This window comes from Onychostruthus taczanowskii, unplaced genomic scaffold, assembly GCF_017590055.1.
Source record: "Onychostruthus taczanowskii isolate IOZ18803 unplaced genomic scaffold, ASM1759005v1 scaffold7, whole genome shotgun sequence".
NCBI classification, from domain to species: Eukaryota; Metazoa; Chordata; class Aves; order Passeriformes; family Passeridae; genus Onychostruthus; species Onychostruthus taczanowskii.
Window position 1 is genome coordinate 12,875,812 of NW_024504786.1, and position 14,227 is coordinate 12,890,038.

The following is a 14,227-nucleotide window of genomic DNA, read 5'->3' on the forward strand; positions in this document are numbered from 1 at the left end:
CTTTCATAAATAATTCCATGCAGGCTTAGGAAATAAAGTATTTTTCCAAACGGGAGAGAAATGTGATCAATTTGGAAATATGGACAAAGGAAATATTATTTTACTTAATCCCTTCCTTGCAAATTGGATGTAACTTTTACTGAAATGTGCTTTTAATTCTGTCCTCTGTCTCTTACTGCAGAGAACAGATTGTCTCCAGCATCAGTCTGTGTTGGTAAAGCATCAAACTTGTTGAACCATAAAGACCAAGTAGAAGAGATCTTGTGATAAAAGGTCCAATGTAAGACCAAATTTCATTATGAGTTTCATTTCTTTGTTCAGTCAAACCCTTGTGCATCAGTCAGGATTGGCTCTGACAAGCTTCCACTGTAAAATTATACAAAAGAAGCTGAAATCTAGGCCACTGCTAGAAACAATTCTTAGGAAGCTCTCTGCATTTCCTGGAGGGTAAGGTGTGGCTTTGTGTGTGGGAGGTAAATGCCAGTGTTTTTCTGTTACCATTAATTATGTGCAGCTTGAGTTTCAGTAATCAGAGCTACATATGCATGCTGGAAAAAAAGAGTTTATCTTACACTGGGATTATACATTCCAAGATAAATGTCTTACATTGCTTTTATCTTTGTTATTTTGTGATTAGCACTTTTAAATGTCCAAAAGCATGTACATATTTTATCAACACATAAGAAAAAAATACAGTTACTGAGAGTCTGTAACATAAAAGAGAAAGAAATCTTGTACATCTTCATATTAGTCCACCAGTCTGTCTAACATTTTGGAACTACTTCTTGTACTAGCATTTGTTTTTACTAGCTTCAATAATTTTGCTTTTGATGTTTTTTATGATCACTGCCAAATACAGAATATGCTTTCCAGAAAGTTATCCTGAGGTGAACACACAACATTGAAATATAAGTCTTAAAATATTTGATAAACCAATAAAGAAAGAAAATCTTATCAGGGAAAGGGGCTTCGTAGCTTAAATAAAAGAAATACTGCAATTCTAATGATTATTAATCAAAATATATCAATACAAACAGGAAAAAAACCCTGACTTTAATGTAGCTAAAATGTAGCCTGTTAAGTTATTTTAAATGCAGTGTCTAATGCTCTACCATATGAATATTACGGAAGATACTCTACAATTCTTATAAAACAATTGAAAGGGCTTTTTTTTTACTTCATTTTGGGGTTTCATAGCATCATAGGTCGCTCTACCATATGAATATTATGGAAGAGACTCTACAATTCTTATAAAACATTTGAAAGGGCTTTTTTTTACTTCATTTTGGGGTTTCATAGCATCATAGGTTTTCAGGCCAGAAGAAAGCACCACAAGTCTCCAGCCTGACCTTCTGCATGGTACAGGTGACAATTAGATTGAAGGATGTGTCCTTTGGAAAAAAATCCACCACCTTGGTTTAAAAATTTCATGTGAAAAGGAATACTTCACAGGCTTATCTATCAATTTGTTTCCCAGGGCTTAGTTAATCCAAGGGGTTTTCTGTTTGTTTTGATTTTTTTTAAATAAAAAAAATCTCTTGACTCAGTTTTCAAATGTTGCATCTTCTAAAAGATTTGTCTGTTAAACTGAAGATTTCCATGATTGTTCTCTTTATTTATGTAATTTCAGGTTAGTTCTTCCCTGATTCATTAATGGGCCAAAGAGATGAATCTTTTTAAGTCTCTTCTGTAAAAAGGGTTTCTAGATCCCAAAGCAACTACATAGTTCTGCTTAACCAGTTTCTCAGTTTTTGTCTCAGTATCAGGGCAAGACGTACTGTTCCACCAACAAAATCCTCATTGCTGCAGTGCTCCCCACATTTATTCACAAGGATGGTATTTCTGTGTGCCCCTAACTGCATTTCTGCATCAGTCCTTTTCATGATGCAGCCCTCCCTCCAGTAACTAAATTATATTTTTCTTTCCTAGCAATATTAGTCTGCACTTCACTGTACTAAAATGCACATTGTTCAAGTTAACTCACCTAGATTCTGGGAGCATTGTGGACTAATTTCGTATCACGTATCACTTTACAACTTCTGTTTCTTATGCAAGATTATCTTAAAATTTGTAAAATAGATAGTATCTGTCACTAGCTATTTATAAATACTTCTCACTTATTAGTAATGCCAAGTAAAAAATTATCCCAACTGTTTTTCTCAATTTAAAATGTAAAGTATATACCAAGAGCCAAGCGTAATATAGCCAGACACTGAAATATATTAAAACAGAGGAATATTTAAGCAATATTTTGCTTATTCTCAATAAAATGTCTGTTGATACCATGGAGTTAAGAGCAGTCTTCAAGGGGAAGTGAATGCCAGTTTCACTTGACACCTTTTACTTTGTAATAAAATAATCACCTTATTTCTGTAGTAGCACCTACAAATTATGTTGCAATAATTTTGAACAAGGAGAAAATTGTTCTCCATCTGTGGGCAAACTGCATGCAGAAAGAGAACCAAAATTACTGGTTATACCAAGCTTTATTTATTTCAGCAAAATTATTCCACTACTGCACAAATATGCCTTAATAGAAAATAACAGGAATTTAATAAATAAAATGAAAACACAAGGTGGCATATTCAGAGAAATAGCTGCCTAGAAATAAGTCATACTCTAATCTTGGATTAACTCCTTCTTTTTCCATACATGAAGGAGAGTTTTATTAAGGCAGCCCAAGCTATGTGTAATTGCACCAGCAGAAAGATATAAGCATCACTTTCTGCAGAGAGAACCACACCTCCCAAGAAACACAAGTTTTTCTACATACCCACAAGGTTGATGAAATGTTGCCATTGACTATCTTCCTTTTTACAAGGTAATTCTTTAGAAAAGGGCAGAGATCTCCAGAAGCAGCACAATGAATTCAGCAAAATACCAGGTTGGAAACAGTAGATGCTTCTTCAGTACTTTGCCATGGGTAACTATTGGCTAAACTTCTCAAAAAGTCTAAATGTGTCAAAATACAACTTTATTGTCCATAGAATTTCTATTTGGGGAGGTGTTCCAGTTTTCTACACTGGACACTTGAAACTCTAGAAACTGCCATTATCTTTTTTTTTTTTTTGCCAGCTTATATACAATTAATGCATTATCTAATATTTATAATCTGCTAACCAGAAGTGCTGACACACTTGTAATAAATCAAACACCCAGTACGAGCCAGGCCAATCTGTCCAGATTAAGATAATGGCCAGCTATGCCATCTTGATAAGTCCTGTGGGCAGAAATTATTATGTTGGTTATAACCACATGTTTACTACTGTGTTGACATCCATACATAAAGTCATTTTTTTAAACTCAAATGAGTTGAAAACTGGACACTCATATGCAGCAGAATATGGAATTTCCGTAATTTTTAAATAATACATTTGCAAGTTTTTTTTTGCAAGAATTCCTTATAAAATGCCTTCTCTTTTAAATCCTCTCCTTTGCTTAATTCTTCCTTAGATTATGCAAATCTTGCTCAGTCAGCCTTCTGAAAGCTTTGCTTCTTTTTCTTTCTCACATGCACATAACCACACAGACACTTGAGACGTGTGACACAGAGCACTTGAACACATCACTGCTTTTTGAACAGTTTCAGCAAGAAGGTTGCACCATGAGCTACTGCAGCTTCAAGAAGAGCAGGAGGGGAGAGCCAGGGACCTACAGGTCTGTCAGCCTCACCTCTGTCCCCAGGATGAGTCTGGAGCAAACACTGCTGGAACACATTTCCTAGCACTTGAGGGACACAAAGGTGACTGAGAGCAGATGGTGCAGTGTGACTTTACCTTTGATGAGAAGACTGGCTCAACAGAGGAGGAAGAGCAGTGCTTGCTGTTTACCCTGACGTTAGAGAGGCCTTCAGCATGGACTCCCACAGTGTCCCTGCAGTCAAATGGGTGAAATAGGGAGTGGAAAAATGTGCAAGATGGATGGATGATCAGCTGGGCTGTGCAGAGAAACGGGTGTTCATCAGCAGCACTAACTCCACATAAAAAGGAGGGTGGTTACTAGTGCTGTTCCTCAGGGACACATACAGGGGCTAAAACTCTTAAATGTCCTTTTAAATGGCATTCTCAGCATGTTCAGATGTGATACTTTTTGTGGGCAGGAGTGTCAATACTCAGGAAAATAAAGCTGCTATTCAGAGGGTCTTTGTTCTTTTTTGCCATTGTTTGCTTTCTTAAACCTAGGACTTTTTACACAAAAATGTGAAGATTGTAAAGAAACTTTAAAAAGCAAGAGCACTACAGAATGAAAACTAAAAAAATTCATTTGGTCTCCTTATTGACCCATAGTACCAAACATTTTTAAACACTCAGTCTGCATTCCTCATTTGCTGGGTGATGTACCTGGAATCTGGTATCTAGAATGATCCTGAGCATGCAGATATTAATTGTGAATCAAACTGAATACAGTTGTGGTTTGAATGTGTGGTGCGAAATATTTGTAAAATAACCTTTAGGTGTCTTAAGGGGGCATTCTAAATATGTTTGATAAATTTTGTTTTGACAGACTAGTTTAATTTTCCCATCTGTATAACAGACATCACGCCTTCTTTCCAATAAGCATCTTAATGCCTTAACACAGCTCAGGTACTGTAAAAAAGAGCAACCCAGGAAAGCACACAAAAATAATTTTTTTTTTGTATTGTGTTATGGGATGAAGACAGGGCATTGAGAGCATATAGTAAGATCTAATGTTCATCCTGAAATATTAAATAATACCCAACTTCATTGTGCATGATACCCATTTTATCCATTAGAGAGATTGCCCTGGGTGACTGAAAACACTGAAATTAAAAGACTGTAGACAAGATCCACTAAGGAATGCAAGCCTGTAAGTCTCAAACAGATGATCCTGAAAAACTACCCACACACTTCCTGCATAGTCACCTGGTAATTTAATTAAATGCACCCCTGGAGAAACAGCTCTGGGTATGCCTGAGTCTGGGAGCAATGTGGAAAGAGCTAAGCACTTCAGCATTTATTTTGTGCTTACATCTAGGTGGGTAAACAAGAGACTATTCTATAGTGGAGGCCCCAGATGGCTTGGTACAATAATGCATACCAAGAACCACTGGCTTAGGCTCTCTACAAAACACAATTGCAGGCATTCTATCAGGAAATGATGGTACAGATGTCCATCTTTCATAGGACAGCATATTGTGGTGGGCCCATGCCCAACTCTTTCCTCAGCTGAGGAGAAGTGGGCTCAAAGACAGATTCCTGCCACAGGAGCACCTCCCACCACTCTGACTTTTCCACCCTGGTGAGGCCACATTGTCTGTTCTTCACTGTGCAAAAAGCCCAGCATCAGGCCAGGAGAGTAGAAGGAACCAGACTCTTCAGCCCAGAGATGAGAGCATACACAGAGAAACTGAAGCTTTGATTGGTTACAATCCATTCTCTATCACTTGTTTTTTGCTGTGTAACTTTTAAAGTAAACTACAGGGAGAATACTGAGACCTGGCCAGTAGTCAAATCTTGTTTTCCATCAGAAGGAGAGTGCCCAGCCTAGCTATTTGATTCAGCATTTTCGAGATCTTATTCGACACACAGCAGTAGCTTCAGCTGGAAGAATGGAGACAGTTCTCGCCTCAGAAAAACCTGCAGGCTTGCGGTTTCACTGTTCCATTGACTGGTAAGATGATAATCTCCAGAGGCTGGAAAGTCCTGTCTTCTGTATCCTTCTCCAACTCTTCAACTACCAGTTAAGCAGAGCCACTGTCACTAACTTTGCTACACATTCCATGGTGTTCAGCAGCCCCTGGGAACACCTGCCAGAGAGAAGCTGTGAGCATGGGGGGCCTGTTGAGGGTTCAGATGTGACCAAAGCTGTACAGCTGCTCTGCAGTCTCATGGCTGAGCTGTTTACAGGCATAACAAAACCAGACCTTGAGGTTCCACTTCATTATCTACACAGCACTGTGAGGGGAAAGAGACAAGTGATATGTGCTCTTAACCTTCAGGTAATGAAATTAAAAATGAAAAAAAAAAACAAACAAACAAAACAAGAAAATAGCAAAATGCTGGTTATTACATAAAAACAAACAAAACTCAAACCAACCAAAAAAACAACCAAAAAAACCCCAAACAAACAAACAAAAAAAAAAAACAAACAAACCCAAACAAAATCCAAAAAAACCCTATTAACAAGAACAACAAAGAAACAACAAAAAGGAAAAAGGAAACCCCACGCCTCCAAAACAGTTCTCTGAATTATTGAATCCAGAGGTACCTTACCCTCTTTTCTGATCTCTTTCTATATTTCTTAATAATTTCCTTTCCCCAGATGAATTTTTGTCATTTTGACTTAATCTCAAAGTGTTTTTTCAATTGTTTGAAATGACAGAACAGAAAAAAACAAAACAGTGCTTGATACAACTTAAAATTATACTTCATTACTGAGTTGGGTTAATTTACAGAAAGTTTTCCTCCAAAATTTCTAAGTGCTGATATGGAATTAATGTCTTCTTTCATCACTATTCACTAGAGAACTTGCTTGTTGAGGAGTTTTCTGTGGGTGGGTGGGGGGTTGTTTGGGTTTTGGTGGCTTTTTCCCAGTTGTTTTGTTTTTAACCAAGCAGCTTCTTTCAAAAGATTTTTTTACCTTCTAAGTTGTCAAATAAGAGTATCCTGGTAAAAAATGTTATTTGCATAGAACTGAGTTCATAGCTAAAACAAGAAAAAGACCTTGGAACTTCTATGAGTGAAAAAACTAAATACTATGCATGCATTTATTAGTTGGGCCTTCTATTGAAGTTATAATTGTACCTTGTCAGTGATCTCAACCAAATCCTCAGTGTGTTTCTGGTGTCTTTTTGTTGTCCCTCCCCTGCCCTAGGAAAAGTTCTTGTATTATTGTGTATCATTATTTTGTTCCCCTGAGTCCTTGGAAGAAAGGTATTTGAATATTAGGAGGTTGTCATCCCTCTTGCTAGGAGGGAGAGAGATAATGTGTTTTTTCCTCATGTAAGCACTCAGTGATCCCAACAAACACAGCACTGCAAACTGGAGCTACAAACAACACAGAGCTCCCTGTATGCTCTGCTAATAGCAGTGAATAAAATCTCTGCTAATGACTTTGAGAAATAACCTTGCAATCTCTGACATCTGCATCAGCTAGAGATAAAGTTACAGCAGTCCTTGGTTAACATATTCTCAACAAAATCCTCTAAACCTCAATTACCATGGAAACTACTTATCCTTAAGGCAGTAAGGATAGCTGAAATATTTTCTCTTGACAAAAATGGGAGCGAGGCCAGAAATATATGGGATTGTGCATAATGAGGCCTTTGATCTTTCATTTCTGTGTTAAGCAGAATAATCTCAGTGAAGCAAGTTGAGTTGCAGAACAGAATTTGTTTATAGGACAGAACAAGACTTAAAACATTCTCTATTATTCTGGTTATTTCTAGGTATTTTTTTTTATTATCTTCCCATGTTTATGTTAACAGATTTATTTTTCCCTTTTCTAGTGAGAGAAACATAGTAAAGACAAATAGTACTTCTATATTAAATTAGTAGACATCAAACTTTGAAAAAATGCTTGGGACAAATGGAACTAAACAGTCCCATTGAAGCTCAGAATTTTGCAGCCTGAGATTAAAAATGTCTCCAATTTAGAACAGGTCCCCCCAAATCCCTGAGTACTCAATTTCTATAAAACACTGTATAGTCTTTGCTGTGCAGAAACATTTGCAGTCCCCTAAGCATGAAAATCAGCTCAGGAATAGAAAGCCTAATTTCTGACTTTATGTAAATTGAATCTCTAATTTGCTGTAGGAGTTCTTGTTTCATTTTAACATCAAGTTTTAACAGAATTTAAATGGAATAAAAATAACTTTTGGGAACATTATCATCAAAACCTCTATGGTTCCTAATAAACAGGTGCTCCCCAAAACTTAAGTCACTGTGAGCACAAGTCTGAATGTGGAAGTGTGCACATGGTAGGCACTGCTGGGCCATGATGTTACCTGCAGTAATGCAAACCCATCAGTGTGTCATGTTTGCTCAAAGCTTCCCACTTTGACAGCTAACTCGGTTTACAGAAAACACTGCAGCAATAATCCCTGCGAAATACACTGATTTTATCTCCGGGTTCGCAGTCTGCTGAGCAATGAGCCCTGACATGTCGTGGGTTGAGAGAGGTGACTGTGCCCTGCGCTCAGCCTTGAGCATTGTGTGCAGGTTTGGGCACCACAATGTCACAAAGACATTAAACAGTGCAGCGCGAAGAGCCGGCCCGATGACGCTCCTGCACCCCTTCCAGCTCGGAACACTCCAGGAGGGGCGCGCAGCATGCCCGCCGTCTGCCCCGCCCTGCGCATGCGCGGCCCGCCCGGCGGGGCAGAGGCCAAGGGTGAGGGGCCGGCCCCGCCCCGCGGCAGCAGCGCCATGGCGGGTGAGGGCAGCGGGCCCGTGCTGGGGGATGGCGCCGGGCCGCCCGCCCCGGAGCGGGTGCTCTTCCCGCCCACCTTCAGCGTGTCCGAGATCAAGAACAAGCAGCGTCGGCACTTCATGTTCCTTCGCTGGAAGCAGCAGCAGAGGAAGGTGGGGCGCGCTGTTGCCTGGGGGCGGGGGAGGCCCGGGTCTGGCGGGTCTGGCTAACGGAGCGCTGTTTCTCTGCCCGCAGGAGAAATTGGCTCTCAAGAAGAAGCGGAGGAAGGAGCGAGAGGCCCTCGGAGACAAAGTAAGGGTTCCGGCCGCAGGAGCCGGTGTGGCGGCGAGGCCGGCCCTTCCCCGCCGTGAACGGGGCACTGCTCGCCAGGGTGAGGGTCCTGCAGCTCTGCCCGGAGCTGGGGCTCCTCAGCTGCCTGAGCCATAGACTTCAGGGAAGCGCAGCAGTGAATACAGTGAGGGTGATAAAACACTGCAGCAGGATGCCCAGGGTGGATGCCCCATCCCTGGAAACGTTCAAGGCCAGGTTGGAGGGGCCCAGAGCAACCTCATCTGGTCCAAGATGTCCCTGCTCACTGCAGTGGAATTGATGGCCTTTAAAGGTCCCTTCCAGCCAAACCATTCTATGGTTGTATGCTCTCTGTGCTCACTGGCTGTGGTAGCCTTCAGAGACAGGGTTGTCTAGCTGAGGTATCAAGCAGCTGACTTCAGAAACCTTGTTGCTCCTGTGTTAAATGATACTATAAACAGGCAGGATGAGTTTTAAACTTAATGACATAAAACCACTCCTGAAAAGTTGTCTCTGATGTGATTGCTGTGCTGCTGTGGCATTTGTGTTGATATTATTAGGAATTATACTCTAATATTAATTTTTGTGTAGATTGAAACAATCAAAGCTGACCAAACCATGCCCAGACCAGTTATCTGCTGGATTCCAAGCCTAGCTGTGAGCAAAGGTTTTGCTTCCTTCCATGGACTGATTGAAGATAGTCAGATGTGAGTTCCTGTATTACAATAGTCTCACTAGAGTAGTGTAACTTAACACAGTAAACATTAAAGGCTATTAGTCATTAAATTCTAGATATCAAGGTTAAAACATGTTGCAGTTGAAAGCAGAATCCTTTCCTTTCACAGAAGAAATAAAAATGGAAAGAAAGTTCCCCTGTTTTTTTATTTTGTTTTGAAAAGTGGCACTGTTCCAGTGGTGCTTCTCTCCGTCTGATGCTCTCTGGTGTCCCAATACCTGTGCATATTTTAATCAAAGTTATGTCACTTCTTTTTTAAAAAAGGCATCAAACAAATAATACCTGCAGTTCTGTGTAGAAATACACAATACAATATCATGGTAGTATGAATGTGGTATTTGCAATGCATTTAATAATGACATCAATATGCTATGTTAATAAATTTTATGTATTTTAGGCACCTCCAAAAGCTGTACCAAAGACTATTGAAAATCAGCGAGTGTATGATGAAACCACTGTAGATCCCAATGATGAAGAGGTAACTGCATGTGCTAAGAAGTTAACCATTTTTTTTCTAACCAGGGACATAAACTCCTTGATGAAACTGAATAATCCCCACTTTCCTGTTAATCTGCTGATGAATTACTTTCTACATGTGGTGGGTTTACTAAGAGGTGATGTCATTCTTTCATTATCTGTATTAAATAATTGCAGTTCTGATATTGGTGGTAACAGCTGCCCACTTTCATCACACTAGATTCTTAAAAACATGAAAACCACATGCCTTCGGGTGATGAATTACAGACTAGATCTTGTGGATTAAAATTTAGATCAGATTGAACAATTGTTCCTCAGGTATTTCATACATGATGGATTTAACAAATTTCTGTTCTTCCAGGTTGCTTTTGATGAAGCAACTGATGAATTTGCACCATACTTTAATAGACAGACTGTTCCCAAAATTCTTATTACAACATCAGACCGACCTCGTGGGGTACGTATGTTTTACTTGGAAACCAAATGGTTATAAGATACCAGGGTTTTCCTGTGATTGCTACATTAAAACTGAAGATAATAGCATTCACATGGATTTTTTCTTTCATTTTATTTAGTGCCCAACAATAACCTTTTATGTGTATGTAATCCATTGGTTTCTCTAGCACTATTTGTTTTCTCCATTTAAAAAAACCCAGCCTTGTGCATGTGTTCTTGTATTGAAATGATCATCGTTGCCTGATTGAAGAGATTACTGGCATTTTTGAAAACCATAAAATAAATTACTTTAAAAATAAGAAAAAATACACCTCAAACAGTTTATCTGAAAACTCAGACGTGAGTTCATGAAGAAATAGTTACATTGTGTTTTGAGATGCTGTGAACTTTTTGTAAACCAGTGTCCTTGATGAATAATGAGTGTGGAGAGTATGCTTTTTGCATTTCCCTGCTTTTCTGTGAAAAAAAAGTCCTTAAAAAATCTCTGGTGTGCTGCATTCTTTACTGCAAAAAAATTTTTTTGCACTAACAGAATGAAGTAATTTAATAGCTTATCTTCAAATCTTTGTAGAGATACTGGAAGTAATATATGCTCAGGGAGTGTAGCTGGAATGAGCAACCCTCTGTTCTCCTGTCAGCTGAATTCAGTGCTGAATTCTGCACATTGCAATGTAACTCCCCTGTTTTGCAGAGAACAGTGAGATTCTGTGAGCAGCTGGCTACTGTTATACCCAACTCACACGTGTTCTATCGAAGAGGGCTGGCTTTGAAAAGAATCATTCCACAGTGTATCGCAAAGGACTTCACGGATTTAATTGTCATTAACGAAGATCGCAAAATACCAAGTATCCTTTTGTGGATTTAAGGAAAGGAAACAATTCTGTCATGTGCATCAGAGATATACTTTATTCTGTTTTCTTTCTCTACAGGGTGCAGATTACAGACCTAAAAATCACTGTACCAACTTGAGTGTCTGATGGCTTATGGAACTTGGAATTATTGAAGAAAGTAGATACCTTGGCACTTTTTTGTTGTTTTTAGTGCATGGATAAGCACTGTTATTATTTCAGTAAATGTATTAGTTTGATTAATTAACAAATTTTTCTGACCAGGAAAATCCTTTATTTTTTTTCTGGCTAGATAAAATATTGCAAATTCATTAAGTGAGAAAGCAATAGAGGATAACCTTTGTTAGCATGTAATGGACATCCTTCAGAAAGCTAGTTAATTAGTTTGGGAGTGTATGTTTGAACATACAACAAAACCTTGGGCACAGATTATGGATCTAAACCTCTAATGTAATACTGCATTTTGCATTGAATGTTCCTCTGTACATTACGTGCTTGATTTTACCAGCCTTTTCTTTAACTTGGTGCACAGATGGTCTTGTTTTAAGTCACCTGCCTGATGGTCCAACTGCTCATTTTAGAATGAGTAGTGTGCGTTTGCGTAAAGAAATAAAGGTGAGACTCAAAATTTGAAAAACTGATTATCTCTTGGTTAATGATAAATACATCCAGTCTACTTCAAATGTCAAAACTGCACTTTGATATGATTCAGACTGATCTTGTAAATGTGATTTTTTGGTAAGGTAACAGGAGGCTGAGGACTGGTGTATTCTACTTCATAAGCAGCATATTTCCATTTTTAAGTTTATTTGCTGTATTTCTTTACTGCCAAGTATAATCTGACAAGTGTTTTTAAAATCATATCATTAAATAGCAGACGATAACCTACATCAGTAGGAAATACCCCATGTCTAGCATACACACAATAGGGTATATAAAATCACCAGTGTAAAAGGTTTCATCAGACGTAGTTTGTCTTGAATAAAACCTAGTTCTTGTTCCTACAGCCCTGTCACCTCTTTGTAGTATTGCTTACTTAGCCCTAAGGAATTTGCAGTAAATGGGTTTTCTTCTTTGAAATAAGTAATCTCTAATTCGTTTTTATTAAAGAAGCCCATATACTCTCAGTCCCGTATATCCCTAGTTGGTATGAGTACAGAGGGAGTACTCCTATGATAGGCAGAGTGCATTATCTGCTATAACAGGTTCTGCTAAGAGTAAAAAATGCAGGAGAAAACATTATTCGTGCTTTTTCATTGAATTTATATTGTTGAACCAAGGATCCTTGTTACCAGCTGCTCCTTATTTATGAACTTAGGTTGTGTTTGCAGAAATTATTAGGGTGTGGTTTTGGCCCTGTCTTCCTATTTCACACACTTCTTTGGTAAGACATTAAAATCCTTTTGCATTCAATCTGTTCTTTGCATTATTACTTGGATTTCAGCGGAAAGGGAAGGAGCCCACGGAACACGTCCCGGAGGTGATCCTGAATAATTTCACAACGCGGCTCGGCCATTCCATCGGCCGCATGTTTGCTGCTCTCTTCCCACACGACCCTCAGTTCATTGGAAGACAAGTAGCTACATTTCACAACCAGAGAGACTACATCTTTTTCAGATTCCACAGGTGACATTTTCTACAATACTCACTCACAAGTGCAAGAGAATACTCTTGTAATTTAATTCCTAATTTTAATTATTTTCTTCCCCAAGATATATCTTCAAGAGTGAAAAGAAAGTGGGAATTCAAGAACTTGGGCCACGTTTCACATTGAAGCTGAGGTCACTTCAAAAAGGAACCTTTGATTCCAAATTTGGAGAATATGAGTGGATTCATAAGGTATGTCTTAGTAATGATAGTAGTTCTGCTTGGGGAGGCTAAATCTGACATGAAATGTCACCAAGAATCTTACCCTAGAAGAGGGTTATAAATGCAGTTCTCAGTGTGGAAGTGTTTAACTTAAGTATTTAGAGGTATATTTTTGAAATCATGCAAAGCAGAAACATCTTCCTGTATTTCAAGTGAAAAATAAAAACAGCAGGGACAATGAATGTCAATATACCATAACTACTTATTTGCAACTCTGCTGTACAATAACGACATTTCACTGTCTGCCGTGCTGTAAAATGGAGTAGTCATCCTTGTTTGTTTCATCCAGTTGCATGAACTTGCTGGTAAACAACTTTTCTTCTAAATTTCAGCGTCGAGAAATGGACACGAGTAGAAGAAGATTCCACTTGTAAGTGAAATCTGCCAGTTGCTGGTGACCAGGAATACAGCAGCTGCTTTCAACTAGGGATGATCTTGGACTACTAATGATAATGATACTGAACAGTATCTGTCTGCAGAAAGACAACAGCAATCATTAAAACTTTCTACAGCAGCAGATAAGTAGGATGTGCCTCTCTTCCTCTTTGTAGCCAACGTGACAAGGACAATGACTTCTTCCAGCTTAGCAGGGAAAACTATTGACTGTGTTTGAGCAACTTGTCATTTAGCTATCACTAAGGATTTGCCAGAAGTGCTGCTGTGCTGTAGAAACAGATTATGCTTCACAACATCAAAGACAGCAAATATGTTGGTTAAAGAAATTTTCAAAATAAAGTATTTCTAGTTTTACAGTTTCATTTTATTTTTTCTGTTAACCCAGACATCTTCAGTTAATCAGGTAGGAGATAAGTATTTGAAACTTATTTCTAACTCATGTTGTGCTGTTCCCTGATGGTATGGGGATAGTTTTCCAAAAAGGTTCTCCTATCCAGAGAACATGGAGAAGGCAGTATGCAATCCATGAAATCCATGGTATTTTATTTCATTAGCATTTTGCATAAAATAGGCATGTTGCTGAAGTTACAAAAACAATATGCATCACTCCTATAGGCATCTCTTCTCTAAGTATTACATTAACAAGAAGTCTGTATACCCAAAACAGTAAAAACAGTAGAAAGGATGGGAAAGAATTTGTAAAATCCCCTAACAGGATGTTCATAAAGCTGTCATCTAAAAATGCTGCTCAGTAATTATCTGAGGT

The 14,227-nt window shown here is 38.6% G+C and overlaps 1 protein-coding gene across 1 annotated transcript; it reads left to right on the forward strand.

The window, feature by feature from the left end:
- The first annotated feature begins 8,360 nt into the window (after window positions 1–8,360).
- On the forward strand, window positions 8,361–13,817 carry RPF1 (ribosome production factor 1 homolog). Its single transcript, XM_041421635.1, has 9 exons — window positions 8,361–8,543; window positions 8,626–8,682; window positions 9,813–9,893; window positions 10,254–10,349; window positions 11,040–11,193; window positions 11,729–11,811; window positions 12,641–12,822; window positions 12,909–13,035; window positions 13,398–13,817. The coding sequence occupies exons 1-9, from the start codon at window positions 8,388–8,390 to the stop codon at window positions 13,437–13,439; spliced, it is 978 nt and encodes a 325-aa protein (XP_041277569.1). The 5' UTR covers window positions 8,361–8,387; the 3' UTR covers window positions 13,440–13,817.
- Window positions 13,818–14,227: the final 410 nt, after the last annotated feature.

Coding starts and splice junctions, on each gene's coding strand:
- RPF1 (XM_041421635.1), top strand. CDS start 8,388: ATGGCGGGTGAGGGCAGCGGGCCCGTGCTGGGGGATGGCGCCGGGCCG. Junction 9,894..10,253: donor TAGATCCCAATGATGAAGAG/GTAACTGCATGT, acceptor CTGTTCTTCCAG/GTTGCTTTTGATGAAGCAAC. Junction 10,350..11,039: donor CATCAGACCGACCTCGTGGG/GTACGTATGTTT, acceptor CCTGTTTTGCAG/AGAACAGTGAGATTCTGTGA.